Raw genomic sequence first — 17,502 nt, 5'->3', positions numbered from 1 at the left:
AGTTATTGTTCGGTTATTTGTAATTCTCAAGTAAGCTGTCTAGTACCTTGCGAAATTCTGAGAAAAGTTTATAATAGTAATCCGGAATAATCACGTATAATCGGTATGAGTCGAGTGTAGCGATGGAGGCTATACCTACGCGGAAATATGATGTCAGAGCGCCTTCCTAGAATAATGTAACTGGACAGGTTAGCGAGAGTGTAGGATCACCGAAGGGGTATGAATGATGGGGTTCGTGGGTGAAAACTGCATTGAATAGAGGGCACCCGAATAGGACGAATAAAAGACGAAGCACGCCGTTTTAGGGTTTTTTTGACCTTTTGATCTTCGAGTGCCGGATTCGAGTTTTAGGGGGAGTTTGTCGGAGGATTCGTGAGAGAGTGGTGGGTCGGCTACGGTAGTGATGGATGGCAGGTTCTTTTCTTGAGAATGCTTGAAGATTTTCAAGCGGAGCTGATCGCGATATGACGGCCCATGTGGAATCAAGCCTTAGCAGAATGTCCCATTGGAGAAAGTTTCCTGCGGAGCGGTAGACTGCACGCAACAGTCAGAAACGATTAGAAGAAAAAGCATAGTACATCGCCAGGTGCAAAGACAGCCGAAGAATATGCAGTACGGTAATCCAGACCCACATGAGATGGCGGCATGAAATCTCAAAGGATCCGGTAATGTAAGAGTTTTCATGTTAAAAATTTGTTTAGAAGAACAAAGAATTTGTGTGTGTTGTAACTAAGGGAGACTAGTAGAGAACTTTTAGCGAGAATTTGACTGAATTAATTAAGCCCTTGTAGAACAAAGAAGAGTTGTTAAATAGGCAGTGATTTGTGAATGGCTAGACTTGCTTAAATGAAATTTAGAATTAAGGTAATCATTGATAGAGTATTAATGAAAGTGTTCAATAAGTATTCTGTGAGTAACTTGTGAAAGGAATTATATAGTAGAAGTATTTTGCTTAAACCTAATCCTTTCATAATTGAAGGATTTAATTTGCTCTGATTCATTGTGATTTAGTATAACCCTTAACTTAGAGTGAATTTTGATCCATTGAGTATTTAAACTTAAATAACTGTAAAATGTTTTATGTTTTTCCAATAAACATGCTTTGTACCTTATACCTGAGTTATGCCTGATTACGAATTCAAACCACCACTTATGAAATTGAACCTTTTTGGCGGGAAGGAATTTAGATATAATTGTTTAAATGAGATTCGGTCTACGACTGCTAACTGAATCTGTACAGCGCTAGCGTGAGATAAATTATTGTGTGTATCCTTTTAAGTTTTGAATTATTTCCCTGAACAAGAGTCTCTTCTGTTATAGGATATTGGCTGGCGCAGCGAAATATAAATTTTGCCAATATCCGAAGAGGAAATAAATCTGAATTAGTATTTTAGGAGCACGACAATAGATTAGAATGAGAGTTATTATAGAGGTAGAATAAGATATAATATAGAGAGATAGCGACATAACAATAGAGTAGCCAGTAGGACTTTGATTGAACACAGTTTTGAGTAAGCAAAAGGATAGATTCTAGAGACAGTAAATTAATGTATAATAAGATTGAACTTACGACTTACGAAATAACATTATATGAAAGTAAGGATATAACAATAACACAGCCGACAAATTACAAATTTAACACTGGTATGGTAGGAAGTCAATTGAATAAATTCATATGGAATAAGAGAGAAATTAGTCGGAACACTAAATTAGCTGTATACAAGACAGTGTTCAAACCAGTTTTAACTTATGGATCTGAGAGCTGGGTCAGAAGTAAAACACTTGACCAAAGGCTAAAGACCGCAGATATGAGAGTCCTGAGAAAGATTAGAGGCGTGAACAGATGGCATCAATGGCAATATCATATTAAAAACGATTATATTAGGAAAGAACTTGACATTGTCTGCATCCAGGAATGCATTAGCAGATCTAATCTCAAGTGGTATGGTCACTTAAACAGAAGTGACCATACCACCTGAAAGCAAAACAAGTGTTCTCTGCCAAGTTAGCAGGAAAACGACCCAGAGGAAGACCAAGATATAGGTGGATTGATACGGCACAAAGTGCTTTAGAGGATAGAAATATAAGATCTGGTAATGTTGGGGTCTTGACAAGTAACAGACTGATTTGGAGGAAAATTGTAGATAGGAAGTTAGTAATGATGTAAATTTTTCATGTAGTACTATCATATCCTGTACACCCTTTCAGGGTATATGGCAGGAATTTGATGATGATGATAATAAATTTACATACTAAAAAATTGTTTTTTTAAAAATATTTCACCCTCACCACGAACAAACACCAATAATAAAAGTTTCGTATCTCACAGAAATAATGCACGCAAGCATACGATACACTGCCCAAACGAGCAGTGTCATTACACAATGACAAGCATAAACGAATATCGGCGAGGCTAGCTGCAATTGATGCGATAATTTTCACACTGCATCTGTTTCGTAATCTAAAGCGTTAATTGAACAATTCCAGTTATTAACTATCCAATCAATGTCAAAACATAAGCTGTAACATAAGCTGTTTATGTTTATAAACAAAATTAAATTTTTTCCTTGGGAGTGTTGCAGTGCTTATGTAGTAATTCTTAAGGGAATTTAAGTAGGCTTTAAACTCTTATTAAACAATAAGAGTTTAAAGTGTTTAATAAGAGTTTTGCAACAGCACAGGTTCCAAAGGAGTGGAAGGGTAAAATTGTTCTACTGCATAAAGGCAGTGATAAAACTGTAGCTTCAAATTATAGGCCGGTCTGTATATCTGGAGTTGTGGTGAAGGTCCCGGAGAGATTGGTGAGAAGTAGGATACAGAAATGGGTTGATAACAGCAGTATTCTCTGTGGTTATCAGCATGGGTTTGTTAAGGAGAGATCATGTTTCACTAACTTAGTTATGTACTATAACAAGGTGACAAATACTTTGGACAGAGGAGATGCATATACAGTAGTGTACTGGATTTTGCAAAGGCTTTTGATAGATTGCCACATGACAAGCTCTTAAATAAATTGAAACAGATGGGATTGGATAACAGACTTCTGTGTTGGATCAGTGACTGGCTGTCAGATAGGTATGAGAAAGTTGTATATGGGGGGGTGCAGTATCTCGAAAGATACTGCACCCCTGTGGTCACCAGTGGTGTGTCTCAGGGGTCTGATTAAAATGCTCAAATATAGAAGTATAAAAGTTTTACAGTGGCTGCATAATTCAAAATGCTTGGTCAATGGATTGAATTCTGAATTATTGGAATACAGTTCTTGCAGCATCCATCTATAAAAAAGGGAAATGAAACTGAATGTGAGAATTACTGAGTTATTCCCCTACTGAGTGCTTCTGGTAATATTTATGCATATACTTGAGAAAAGGCTAAGAAAAATTGTGGAAATGAAGTTTGCTGATGAACAACCTGGAGTCGAGCCAAATAGAGATTGTCAGGATCAGATGTTCACTTTATGAGAACATCCCTTGAGGGTACATATTAGGAAGCTGATGATGATGAGATAAATAGTTGAGATATCTTGGGAATATAACAAGGATTTGCATTTAAGGAATGTATCTGTAAATCTGGAAATGGCATATGACCAAGTGCCAAGAGGAAAGCTCTTAAAAACACTAGTTATATGGTGTAAATGGGACATTATATCGAGCAATACATAGTCTCTATTTAAGCTGCAAGTCAGCAGTTAGAATTAAAGGAGATAGAGGAAGATGGTTTGATGTTAAATCAGGCATGCGATGAGGGTGTATATTATCTCCACTGTTATTCATTATTTATATGGATCAGATTATGAAGGAAATTGATATTAAAACCTGATATCAAAATTGGCAGTGTTAATCTTAGCTTTTTACTTTATGCAGATGATATTATACTTCTAATCCAGTACAAGTCTGAATGATTCCCTGCATAAATTGAATAACTGTTGTAAAAAATTTGGTATGAAAAGCAGCAATAAAACAAGACAATAGGCAGAAACATTGAAAACCTCAACTGCATCCTGAATAGAGAAACCTATAGAACAAGTAAAAAGTGTCAGCTATTTAGGCACAATTTTTAGTGAATATGGCAAATTAAATATAGTTCGCCCACTGATTTGAGGTCCCTCGACACTTCTGCGCATCTCAGAAAAAGAAGAATCCATTCCGATAATAGGGTAATCAGTCCGTATAGTGGGATAAGTTGCTTATTATTACTGGTCGGAAAATTAACTTCTCTTTTATGATTATTGTAGTTAACTATGTTGCTTGTATAACAGTTGGAAAATTTTACCTATAAAGCACGTGATTTCGCGTGTTGGCGACCAATTCGGACGTCCTTCATTTTTTTCTCCCCTTCAGCATAAATCGACTATTCTCGGAAAGACGCAAAGCAGGGACCTGGAAACGGTGGGCGAACTATATGAAAATATGATTAAAGTCATCTTACCTCTGTACAGAAGAGGGGGAAGAAATGTACTTTAATAATAATAATAAAATACATTTTGTTAATTTTAAATAAATTTTTCTTTTCATTTATTTGAACTTTTCAGCTGTACAATAAATGATCTCTGTCCAAAACAGTCAACTTTCAAAATTTTTTCAATATTATCATAACAATAGTAACCTGTCTTAGTCACTGTATATACATTTTGATGTTCTACTATTAAAGTAAGATATTAGTGCTGATAGAATCTGTGTATTAATTGTGAAAAATATCAGTCCAGCAACCCAAATTAATAAGTATACATTTAGACCTTGATGCTCTAAAAGATATGCTGGAAAAAGCCATATTCCCTGACCTACAAACCATAAAAGTATTAAGATTACTACTTTTAGCCAAGTTATAGTTAACCTTGGTACAATGACAGGTAGTAAACATAAATACCACAGGAAATACTGAGATGTACAAACTTTGTTGAATGACACGAATACAAAAGTTTGACTAAACATACAAAGAGGTAGCATATCTAAACTTCGTAATTTTATGGAAAATAATAACAATAAAACTATTTGGGGAAGAAATGTGACTAGAGGTAAAATTAAGTTATACTGATTCACTGATTCCATTAGATATAACATGTAGAAAAAGGGTGAAAAATTATGTCTAATATCCTTTCTCAGAATATGATAAAGAAAAGCTTCTTCTATATATGACATTCCACATAAACAAAAGCAGATCAATGTGGGAATTATAAATGATAAAAATGCACAGAAAAAAAATTTTAATTGGTTCTTGCCTGGAATTAAATAATCTTTTATACTTGGTGTACTTTTATTATATCCACTTGCTAAATTTAAATAAAATGCAGGTGCATAAATTACAGGATATATTTTAAAGTGAACTGAAAAACCATATATTATTCCAGACAGACCAAATCTGCGAGAGGCAAAAAAATAAAGTGTAAGAAGAATAAATGCTGACATGCAAGATTCAGCATTCCCACGTGTACAGACTACAGCAGTTAAAGGATTATATAACCACAGCATAGCCATACTCGTGGACTGAAGTTTGCTGCAGCCAGCAATGTGCTTCTTTGTAAAACAGTAAATTAAAAGGCCAGTAAAAACATCAAAGAAGGCAAACAATATCTTCCCAAACAACAAATTTAAAGCTACATTGGGAAGGAGAATAAGTGCTAATAATGGAGTGTAACGATAAGTGTGTCTTTGAAATGGTGAGGATCCTTTGGCAAGATACCTAGCACCATCAGTTAGAACTTGATAATCTATGTCAGTATACTTCAAGATCATATGATGATCCTGCCACTCACCGTAGAAAATGAGGCATAAACGAATTATAAATGCTAAGATAATATGATAGTAAATATACATTTTTTGTATGTTTCCGTTTGAATTTTAAGACGGTTTCAACAGCTGAATAATCAAAGACTACTTTGCACTCATTCTGATTTGTGATTTTCTTCAGATCCTTCTTTCATATGCTCAGACTTCAAAAATCCAGAACAACATCCAGACTTTTCTTTCCATTTTTTGCAGCATTCAAACATTGCTTTCATTTCAGATTCACAAGCTTCTTCTTGATAGTTATGTGCTGAAATGAGAGCAGTATAAGTATTTTAGAACATATATAAAAATTACTTTAATTTGATTTCATTTTTTTTCTTTGTTTATTATTATATAACTATAAACAAATGTTTTTTTTTTAATATATGCAATAGAAGAAAAATGATTAAAACCAAGGGATAACAATATAGTAAAATTATTTATTATCTTGAGCACATAACTAATTTAGCGTTCCAAGAAACAACAGCTATAAATTGTAAATGGATTGCTGACATTTGAAAGCATTCTGGACCCCACAGTACTGTTGAGCATGGGTATGATCTTGTGTATGCTAAAGTTGGATGGGTGAAGAGTAACAATCAGAGAAGCTACAGCTTAGGTTACTATTAAGGTGGACTGGATTAAGGACCATTTGTCAATTCAACAATTCTTCTCTTATTATAGCATCTAAAAGTGTTTTCTTATTTATCTCAGATTACTGGATGAGTGGTAGAATCTTCATCATCAGAGTTAGCAAAATTAAGAATGTGATTAGATAGACAAATGGCTCTAGTTCTGCTATAGGCGATGTCTCTCACATGCTCCTTTATATGTAGTTGGAGTTTACTGTGTTTGGTGTAACCGTAATGTACTATATTTTGGTCATGTGCAACTCAACGGAAAAATCCATTGAGCTGCACATGGAGAGAAAACATATGGCAGAACTAGAGCCATCACTCCATCTAATCACATTCTTAAATCTGCTAATCCTGGTAACAAACATTCTACCATTCACCCAGCTGATCAAGGATGAATCAGAAAACGATAGATGCTATGATGAGCTTGAGAGAAGATTTCTTGAATCAACAGAAATTGTCCTCAATCCAGCCTCCCTGACTGTTACTCCTCATCCATCCAATTTTGGCATATACACGTGAACATGCTCAACTGCTGTGCTGTGGGATCCAGAATGCCATCGAACATCAACAATCCATGTGCATTCAAGATAATGAATAGTTTTTTTTCTGTATTGTCATTCCTCAGTTTTAGTCATTTAAGTTTCTTCTATTATGTCAAATAGCAGAGTAAATCTGTTGCATCACACACACACACGTTTGAAAAGAAGTCAATGGACACCATAGTGCAAGGAATAAACAGCCACGGCACCCATCTTAATAAGATGTAGGACCTCTTTTCACTGCGATGACTACAGCAATCCTATGGAACATACTTTTCACTACACACACACACACACACACACACACACACACACACACACACACACACACACACACACACACACACACACACAAACAATGGGAATTTTGGACCATTCTTCCTATAGGTATGTAATAAGATTCTGGACTGTTGTGGAGCAGACATCCCTTGATGCTCCAGTTCATCTCATAGATGTTCAACAGGGTAGAGATCAGGTCTCTGTGGAGACCAACAGAGTGTGGTGATGTTCATGTCCATTAACATGCAATTACAGCAGCAGCTGCCAGCCTTATGACACATACATTGTCTTGCTGAAAGAGACAATAGTTCCTGAAAGAGACAATAATTAGTACTTCTTACTTCACAAAGTAAGAAGTACTGCATTGTCCAGAATATTCAGATACCTCTCGGAGTTAAGTGTTAGTGGTACCACAGAGGTTTGAGGCCAAACCAAGAAAATCAGGACTATACCATCACAGTACCACCTCCTAATTTCATAGTTGAGATTACACACTCTGGTAAGAGACATTCATCAGGCATCTGCCACACCCACACTGGTCCATCTGCTAGGTAGAGGGTGTAGCATGATTCATCACTACACGCACACACTGCTTTCCAAGCTTCAATATCTCGCTATACACACTCTTTGCATCACTGAACACATAATGTAGGATTTGCACATTGTAGTCCTACGGTGGAATTCCATGTTGTGAGCCTCAGTTCTGAAAGTTTTTGTGTAGATTCCTGTTCTAGTCAATGCCTGAACTCCACATTCAATGTGTCAGCCAACAAATGGAGTTTTTTATTTTATCCTTCTTAGCACCCTATGATCAATGTTCAGTGAGTGTGGTTGGTCGTCCACTATGAGTAACACTTGCAGTTGACACTGAGTTTCCATCTCAGTATGGTATAACTGACTGTTGACCTCATATAGTCTAATTTATCAGCAATTTCCCAAACAGATAGGCCTGCAACATGACATCCTATCACGATGCCTCTTTCTAACTCTATCAGTTCCCCTCTGACAGCCATTTCACTCAACAGTTGCACTGACTTGGGAGCATCATATTTTTCAATTTATACTGACTACAACCACGTGGCTTGTTACATGGCACGATGCACTTTGTCCATGGGGGGGGGGGTTGTCTGTTGAATTCGTTTCAAGTAGTGTGTGTGTGAGAGAGAGTAACATTGAGATAAAGCGCAGTTGTACAATTTATCTGGTCCTGAAATAACCAGAACACCAGTTTCACAATAAAACCATCAGCATAAAAAGTATCAATCAAAAAGAAGTGCGACTGGCAGAAGAACTAGAGAAGCACTATCTGGAGATATTGGTGAGACAAATAAGAAAGAAACAAATGAGATTCTGCTGAATAATAAATATAACATGTTATATTCAGGCAATGGTGATCAGGAAAAGAAAGGAGTAATTATGGCATTCAACAATAACTATGAAGATAACCCTCTTCAGTGGCAGGCAATTTCAAGTAGCATGATATGGACTTTCAAAATAGGTAACCAGACAATGTATCTATTTGTGTCAATGGCCTCACAGCAGGTTCTATTAAAAAAAAAAAAAAAGAAAGAAAGAAAGAAAGAAAAATTTTAAATCGTTAAAGAAGGCAGCAGACAAAACAGAAAGAAATCAAATACCAGCCATGAATAATATTTTGGAAAAAAAAAAAATGGTGAAAAGGACTAAACTACAAAACTAATAATAATGGTATCTGCTGGATTTCTATTCAGCGCATAGATTAGTCATCACTAATACTATGTGCACACATATTCATACAAAATATAAGTCATATTTACTATCACTGTTGACAGGGATATCTTCACAGTGGTTCAAAGATACAAAAGATTTGAAATAGGAAATCATCCCCATTTAGTTTTGAACAGGAAAAAAATGAATATCATATTGAAAAGAAAAATATGTAAAACAGAGCTGAGAAGTTTTCAAAGATGAACTGTAGATTCAAATATGTAAATATTACTGGAGAAAAAAAGACTAAAAACAAAAATCAAACCTTGAAGTCTTATTGCCAAATTCTAAAAATCAATGACTGAGCCAGGGAGGCATATGGTGAGCTTCTTTGCAAGGATAGAAAATCTAAACTTCATGGACTCAAGAAGTTAAATATTATTATTATTTGACACCTACAGGGAGCCCTCATCGAAGGAGGGTACCTGCCCTACAACTCCGTCTCCACCATTCAATCACCAACTGACCGCAACTATGCCAACGCCATCTACCGCCGACCAACAGTGGTATTTCCACAGACAATCAAAAACATCCATGCCCACAGCAGATTCAAATCCTGCAGCCTTTTGGCTGGAGAGCAGATATGCTAGCGACTCGGCCAACCAAGCTAGCATGGATATGCCTTCTTTTCCAGGATATGCTATCCTGGAAAAGAAGAAGGCATATCAAAAGTTCCTAACAAATGAGTCACTTGTGCTCTGAAAGAATACAAAGAAAAAATGCAAGAAAGCTGTGCATAAAAGTAGCTAAATAAAAGTCATGGAAAGACTGGTAAGAATATAAAAGATAAATATCATGAATGTGGCAAAATGTTCTGGAGGCTGTTGAAAAGCTTAACAAATAAAATAGTACTTTAAAAGGATTCAAAGATGATAAAGGCGATACAAAAAAACTGAAGATAAAAATATTTGGGCTGTCTGGAGTAATTACTTTGAAAGATTGTTAAATGAAACAAGAGAAACAGAATAATTTTCTATAATATTCAAGAGGAAGGAATGCAATCACAAGTACATATTGATATATGATATAGAAAACACCTGAAAAGGCAGCTGGAATAGATGATATTCAACCAGAAATACTCAAATATAGAAGTATAAAGGTTTTACAGTCTCATCGATGTGGTCAGGAGGCTTACATGCACCAGTGACCTCAAGAGTTATGCCAGTAGTAGCTAAGCTACTGGCAGGGCCTCCCTAGCTGGACAGGTAGAGAGTAAGAGAGAGATATGCTGGTCCTCCAGGTTGGGAGTTTTGCATGAGGCTGGTTACCTTACCAAGTAAAAAATTTTTATAACTCAGACACTGGAAATGGAAAATTCATCGGACCAAAACAAGGGAAAACAACCAAGAAAAAATAAAGGTAAATGATTAGAAATCTCAGACATTTTAAAAGTAGCCACATGGAATGTGCAAAGCATAACAAAGGAATTAGAAACAAAAAAGAAATTAAAGGGAATAAAAGATATAGATGGTTTTACTACATTATATAGTGGAGTGGACCAATATATCAGAGCTTCTAGTGGCGTGGTCATTTTAATTGATAATAAATGGAAAAATATAATACAAAAGTGCAATTTTATAAATGACTGAATTATAACAGTTAAATTAACAAATAGAAGCTATTAAAATATCATAGGAGTATATGTCCCTGAAGGAGGCAGGAAAGAGGATTCCGAACAATTTTATGAGGAACTACAAAACAGTTAAATAAATGTAATAAAAATGACTATATATTAATAGCAGGAGATCTTAATGCTAGAGTTGGAAATAATCCAATCCGAAATGTCTCAGGAAGATATGGAGAAATGTGCATGACTAACAATGGTCAAGAACTATTAGACTTCTGTACTTCCAATAATTTTAAAATAACCAATACTTTTTTTCAAAAAAAGAATATAAATAAATATGGAATGGAAGAGGAACAATATCTATAATTGATTATATCATTACTAATCAGAAACTAGCTCCATGTTCGAGATGTACAAGTTTACAGTGGAAGAGAAATTTTTTCAGATCATTATTTAGTACTCTCTAAAATAGAAATACTAGCAAAAGGAAGTAAATAAGAAAAAACAAGAAATAGAACAAGTATACAAAGTATATCTATTACAAGAAGAAATCGTCAGAATGCTATATCAATCATTATTAACAGATTACCTAAAAGAAGCCCAAATCAGTGAAGACAAAAAGAATGGAAAACTTTAATAAAAATAATCCATAAAGTAGCCTCTGAAGTACTTGGAAAGAAAAATAAAATATTTAAAAAAATATATTAAAAATCTGGAACACAGATATAGAAAATGCAATAAAAAAAAATGGCATACAAATCACTCCTTCAAAAACATACAAAGAAAACAGAAGAAATATAGCTAAAACCATAGTATAGAAAGTTCACCAAAATTCTTGGGACAGATTTATTATTAACATCTGACATCCATGGAGTCTGAGCCTCATCATGGGAGGTACACACAATGCTCATCCAACAGTGCTTTAAACTGATTCAATGTGTTTATATTCGCAACAAGCTCAGGCAATGCATTCCACTCACCAATCACTCTTCATGCAAAGAACCTTCTCCACTCTCTCCCCTCTGCTCACACCCTCCTTATACAGTTTCCAGTGATGGCCTCCTGTTCTGCCTCCCCCCCCCCCCCTTCTTCCGTTCTATGAAAAATCTCTTCATCATATCCTGCCCCTTCTTCCTCCTATTCATGAGGCTTTGCAACTTACATTCTCTCAATCTGTCCTCATACACCACATTCAGAAAACCCTTTCCAACATATCCTTGTCACTATGAAAACCCAGCTACCAAATCTGTGCACAATAAACTATATGAGGGCTTTATACAATGGCATCATAACCTCTCTATTTCTGCATGTCCTCTTCATCATTGCCATTATCCGATGTGATGTATTGACTGCTTACCAAATCTCGAAACTTTACACTTTGCAACACTGAACTGACAGTTCCACTTACCTGCCCATTCATGCAATCTATTCAAGTCCTCTTATAAAATCATAACATCCACTTGACTCTGCAATGCTCTCCCCAGTTTTGCATCATATGCCAAAAAACTGCATACCACTAGTTAAAATCATCTCAATATCATCAACAAACAAATTGAACAACAGTGGTCCCAAATCTGATCCCTGCGATACACCACTAGTGACCTTCCTCTTTTGGGATACTGCACTCTCATATACAACTATCCTATACCTCTCTGACAGCCAGTCACTGATCCAACTCAAAAGTCTGTTATCCAATCCCATCTGTTTCAATTTATTTATCAGCTTGTCATGTGCCAGTCTATCAAAAGCTTTTGCAAAATCCAAGTACAACCACTATATATGCATCTCCTCTGTCAAAGGCATTTGTCACCTTGTTATAGTACATAGATAAGTTAGTGAAACATGATCTCCCTTTAACAAACTCATGCTGATAACCACAGAGAATACTGCTGATAACACCATATTCTCTGTGGTTATCATTCAAACATTGATAATGTTACGTATTTCTTTGTCAGTTCCCATGCAGCATTTATTTCCATACCTCTCAACTCCTCATTCCATGTTATAGCTCCAAGCTTGTCATAATTACCAGCCTTATAATTCCACCCATGCATCCTTTCCTCACAAAAGTCTGCATATGTCCACAACCAGGTGATCTTTTCATGATCACGTTTACCAACTGGAGAAAAGTGTGAAACTCCTCTCACAATTACATCCTCTGATGAAATGATCAGATCTAGAACTCTCGATCCTTGCATGCCCTCCTTCACATGCTGCCTGAGATAGCTATCTCTCAAGAAATTCATTTTCTTTATTCCAAACTATACTGCCATAATTAAAATCACCCATAATAATTACCCTTCCTTTCTTCACTAATTCAAGTTGTTTATGCATTTCTTCATCACCACCTTCCACATTCCCTGGCCTATAGCAGCATACAACTAAATATGTCTTCCTCTCAACCTCCACGTCACACCACACTGCCTCTCTCAACCATTGCCACTATTTCTCTCTCTTTCATGTCTACCTTATGTGGACTTAATTCCCCTGCTAACATCAGCAGCACTTTCCCTCCTTTCTTGCTCTTTCTATCCTTGCAAAAAATACTGTATCTTTCCATTTTCTATTCCTGTTATGATATCATCTTCATTCAACCATGTTTCACTTATTCCAATGATTTTGGAGGAATAAACTCAATCACTGAAACCATTTCATCCCCCTTATTTCTGATACATCTGTAAACAAACAGTGGTTCATTTTTTAGGTCTATAACAGTCCTATCCAAGCCACTTGTTAGTTGTGATTTCCCCACCACATCTGCCCAATCACCTTTATCACCACTTACCACATACATCTGCTCTTTCCCACTTTCCCCACCCACATCATAATATACTCCATCATCATCATACACACTTTCACAGCCACTTTCAACATCCACTCTTCCTATGCCATGTCTCCCTGTCCACCTGGGCTCTCACCCATTTTTCCTGTTCCTCTTGCATTCCCATTCTCTCTTCATCTCAGAAAATCACACTACTACTGTTTCCACTGCCAAGCACTTCTGTCTCTTCAATACCAATCTCCTGATTTTTTCCCTTCATCTCTTTCTTCTGATCTCTTGCATGTATTACACACTGTACTTCCATCCAGTAATGCTTTCTCCAGTGCACTCGCTCCAAAATCATTCAAATACATATTTTATTAATAAAATAGAAGACATACATGGAAGACAAGACATAGCCTACAAAATATTAAGGAAATTAAACAACGAAGAAAGAGATATTGTATTTGAAATAAAAGTATCAAAAATAAAAAATCAACCGAATTAGATGGCATAAATACAGAGCTTTGGAAATATGGTGGAGAATATTAACATCACAGATTCTTAAAATTAATAAATAACTGTTGGAGAAAATGTGAGATTCCATCAGATTGGTTAAAAGCTAAGGTTATATCTATATTTAAGAGATGATTGTGGAAATTACAGAGGAATAAGTTTATTAAATACAGATTACAAAATTTACAGGAAAATCCTGAATAAAAGACTTAGAAATATTGCAAACAATCTACTTTCAGAAGAACAAAATGGTTTCAGACATGGAAGATCATGTATAGACAATGTATATGTGCTAAAACAAATTATTGAAAAAAAAATGAGAATTTAATTTAGAGACTCATATGACCATTATAGATTACAAGAAAGCTTTTGATAAAATGCACAGAAAAAACTACGGACTATAATGAAAAAAACAAGGATATCTGTTACATTTGGTACAAGCAATAAAAAAGTTCATATAAAGATACAAAAATACAGTTACAGTCAAGTAATACATTAACAGAAGAGATTGAAATAAATCAGGATGTCAGAAGGGGATATAGCTTATCTCCAACTCTATTTTTTCAATATATATATATATATTGATCAGATTATTAAAATATGGAAAACAACAATAAAACAAGATATTCAGTTAACCAGAAGAACTGTTATCAATACAATGCTGTATGCAGATAATCAGATTATATTACAAGACGACGACCTTCAAAAATCAGTTTATGAATTAAACAAAATAAGCCAACAATACAATTTAAAATTTCACAAAAGAAAACAAAAGTCATGACATTTAAAGGTCAGGATCATGTTAGATCAAAAATAGTTATAGAAAATAAAATAATAGAACAGATGATGCAGTTTAATTATTTAGGCTACATAATAACATATCTACAAGATAAAGGTATAGATGAAAAAATAAAGAAATTTCAGAAAATCTGTGGAACAATTAAAAGGACACTGAATAAAAAAAACAAAATGAGAACCTCAGCTAAAATTTTATAAAGTAATGGCTGCTCCCACTCTGTTCTATGGTTCAGAAACATGGATGGTTAAAAAGAAAGATGAAAGCAAAATACAAGCTGCAGTGATGAGATTTTTAAGAACAATTAAAGGATGCACAAAATTGGATCATATAAGAAATGAAGACATCAGAAAAGAACTAGATATTTATAACATAAATGAAGAGATCAAGGAATACATATATATATATACACACACACACACACACACACATACAGAAAGAGAAATGGAAAGATATCGGTTGCCAAAAGGAGTGGATAGATATAGACTAAAGGAGAGAGAGAGAGAGAGAGAGAAGTAGACTAGTGACAAGATGGAAAGACCAGTGAAGCCAGGACAGGTAAATGCCTAATCCTTGAAGAGAAGAAGAAGGTTTTACAGTGGCTGCACTGTATAATGCATGCATGCTCTGGAAGGTCTAATTTGTAATGACTGGAATAGAACTTTTATAGTACCCATCTATACAAAAAAAGAAATAAAATAATGTAAGAATTAAAGAGAAATTTCTCTATTGAATTCCAGAAATAGAGTTCCACTAATAGAGAAATTTCTCTATTAGTTTGATATGAAATCAGGCATAAGACAAAGTATGGATCATTTCCTTTATAACATGATCTATATGGATCATGTTATAAAGGAAAGCAGCATTAAACCTAATATCAAAAGTGGAAATGTTAATTTCTGCTCTACACCTCATGCAGATATCATACTCTTTAAATAAATCCGGTGCAAGTCTTCGAGATTCTTTGACTAGAATTACTAACTGCTAATAAATTTGGTATGAAAGCGGTATGAAAACTAAAAGACTAGAATTACTGCTAATAAATTTGATATGAAAGCAGCAATATCAAAAACCAAAAATCATGAAGATATTAAGGGCCATGGAAAAATTACTTGTGTTCTCAATGGAGAACTTATAGAACAAAAAAAATATGGAAATATACAATAAAATAAACAAGACTAACAAAGCAATAAACAGTAGTACAGAAGATAGTGTTCAAACCAGTTTTAACCCTCCTACCGGCCAAGGTGGATGAAATAGCAAGACTACCTCAGACTTTTTCATGGATCAAAACTTCATCGGCATTCTATCTTTTATCAAGTATTTACACTCCTCCACTGTTAATCCCTTAATGGCGATTTGAGAGCCATTAGCGGATTAACTGTAGTCGAGCGACTTTTGTGTCACTTGTCTTTACATGTACTCTGTTACTTCGAATTTTCTTCACTGTACTAGGATATTTGATCATTTTTTTTTTTTTTTTTGCTGAACAATTTATTTCTTGTGTCTCTTATAGAAGTTTCACACGGCCAAAATAAATAATCAATCATGAAATGACCATACATGAGCCTTTGCAATGAATATGCTTTAGCAATAGTTAATTTCCTCCACTTTACTGACAGTATAGATTCTTTTTCGCGAATTTTCAAATATTTGTTTACGTTTAAAATATTTTGTCAAATATTTATATTTTTAAATAACATTTAGTGAAATAAATATGACATTTTGCTTTCTTTCTTTGCAAAATACCTTTATATGGATTGTCACATTTCAATTTCAGGAACGATTGTTTTTTTTTTTTTTTTTTATGAACAATAAATGATTATAAACTGCATTACTCAGTTTCAGATGTATCTTTTTTAGTATCAAAATTTTATACCTAATGGTATTTTATCAGAGACTCTTCACCTTCTTCTTTTACTGAAAATTGCAAGAGGTTGTTTTTTTGTTTTTTTTTGTAGGATGCACATTACTATAATATCCAGTGCTTAACCACTGTAGATATGTTGAAAATATAATAGGAAGGATATCCTTATGGAATGATTAAAAATTTATGCTCATCTTTAGGATTTTTTACTGCAACCCCCTTCCCCTCTCCTGGAACTGAGTTGCATAACTACTTTAAATTTCTATTGCTTTGAAAGCTTTCAGACGGTATTCAAAATCTCTTATTTCAGTTTACCGTTTTAACAAAAGAAATAAAGCAATAATATTGTTGTATAACGAAGCTTCTAATTCTGTACTCTTTCTTTGAATCTGAAATCAGCGGTCTGCTGAAATTATTCTAAGATTTAGAAATACTATGCTGTATTTTCAACATGTAAACCCCACACAAACAAATTTTAATTGTGTTATTTCTGTTTCTTTTTTTTTTTAAAAAATCTAAATATTACTACTTCTATTTCTGCTGATTGCTATTTCTGAAATACGTCTTAGAAATACTAGACGATAATCCTCTTACCCAGAGGAAAATCTAAAAGTCTTAGATTACTCTTTTGAGAAACACAAGACAGAAAGTTTCCTAGAAGTTGCACTAAATTGCCTCAAGCAAGAATGTCTTGTTTCGTTTTCTGTTGTTCAGATATCCTAACACAGTAAAACTGACATTTCTTTTACAGGCTGATGAAGTATTTATGCCAAAAATGATTTCTTTATTTATAGTGATCAGTTTCACTTTTATTATCAAAAAATTCTAAATTATTTGATAATTATCTTGAAAAAAATTACTGCTATTGCTGTTGCTGCTCTTGCTTGCCATCTCACAAATGAATTATATATTGGGTATACTTTCTAATATTCCTTTCTGCACAGTAACAAGTTGTAGACTAACGGAGATTACCAACCCCCCCCACCACCACCACCGGGAACCAGATCAAAAGAACATGCCCAGAAGGC

At 34.6% G+C, this 17,502-nt stretch overlaps 1 protein-coding gene across 6 annotated transcripts in view; it reads right to left on the bottom strand.

The window, feature by feature from the left end:
* Nucleotides 1–4,467: 4,467 nt before the first annotated feature.
* The window catches only part of LOC150094914 (GPI alpha-1,4-mannosyltransferase I, catalytic subunit-like), a 29,341-nt gene continuing 16,306 nt past the window's right edge, over nt 4,468–17,502 (bottom strand). For 5 of the 6 annotated variants that reach the window (XM_090411247.1, XM_090411248.1, XM_090411246.1 and 2 more), the window contains one exon: nt 4,468–6,033. In XM_090411247.1, coding sequence (XP_090267373.1) covers nt 4,611–5,813 — 1,203 coding nt within the window. In that variant the 5' untranslated portion in view covers nt 5,814–6,033 and the 3' untranslated portion in view covers nt 4,468–4,610. The remainder of the gene's footprint in view (nt 6,034–17,502) is intronic. The other variant, XM_090411251.1, reaches the window with a different exon arrangement.

The sequence above is a fragment of the Typopeltis vanoorti genome, chromosome 21, assembly GCF_054136105.1.
Source record: "Typopeltis vanoorti isolate ZY-2024b chromosome 21, IOZ_Tvanoo_1.0, whole genome shotgun sequence".
Classification (NCBI taxonomy): domain Eukaryota; kingdom Metazoa; phylum Arthropoda; class Arachnida; order Uropygi; family Thelyphonidae; genus Typopeltis; species Typopeltis vanoorti.
Note: the sequence above shows the minus strand (reverse complement) of the source record. Positions and strands in the feature narration are given on the sequence as shown.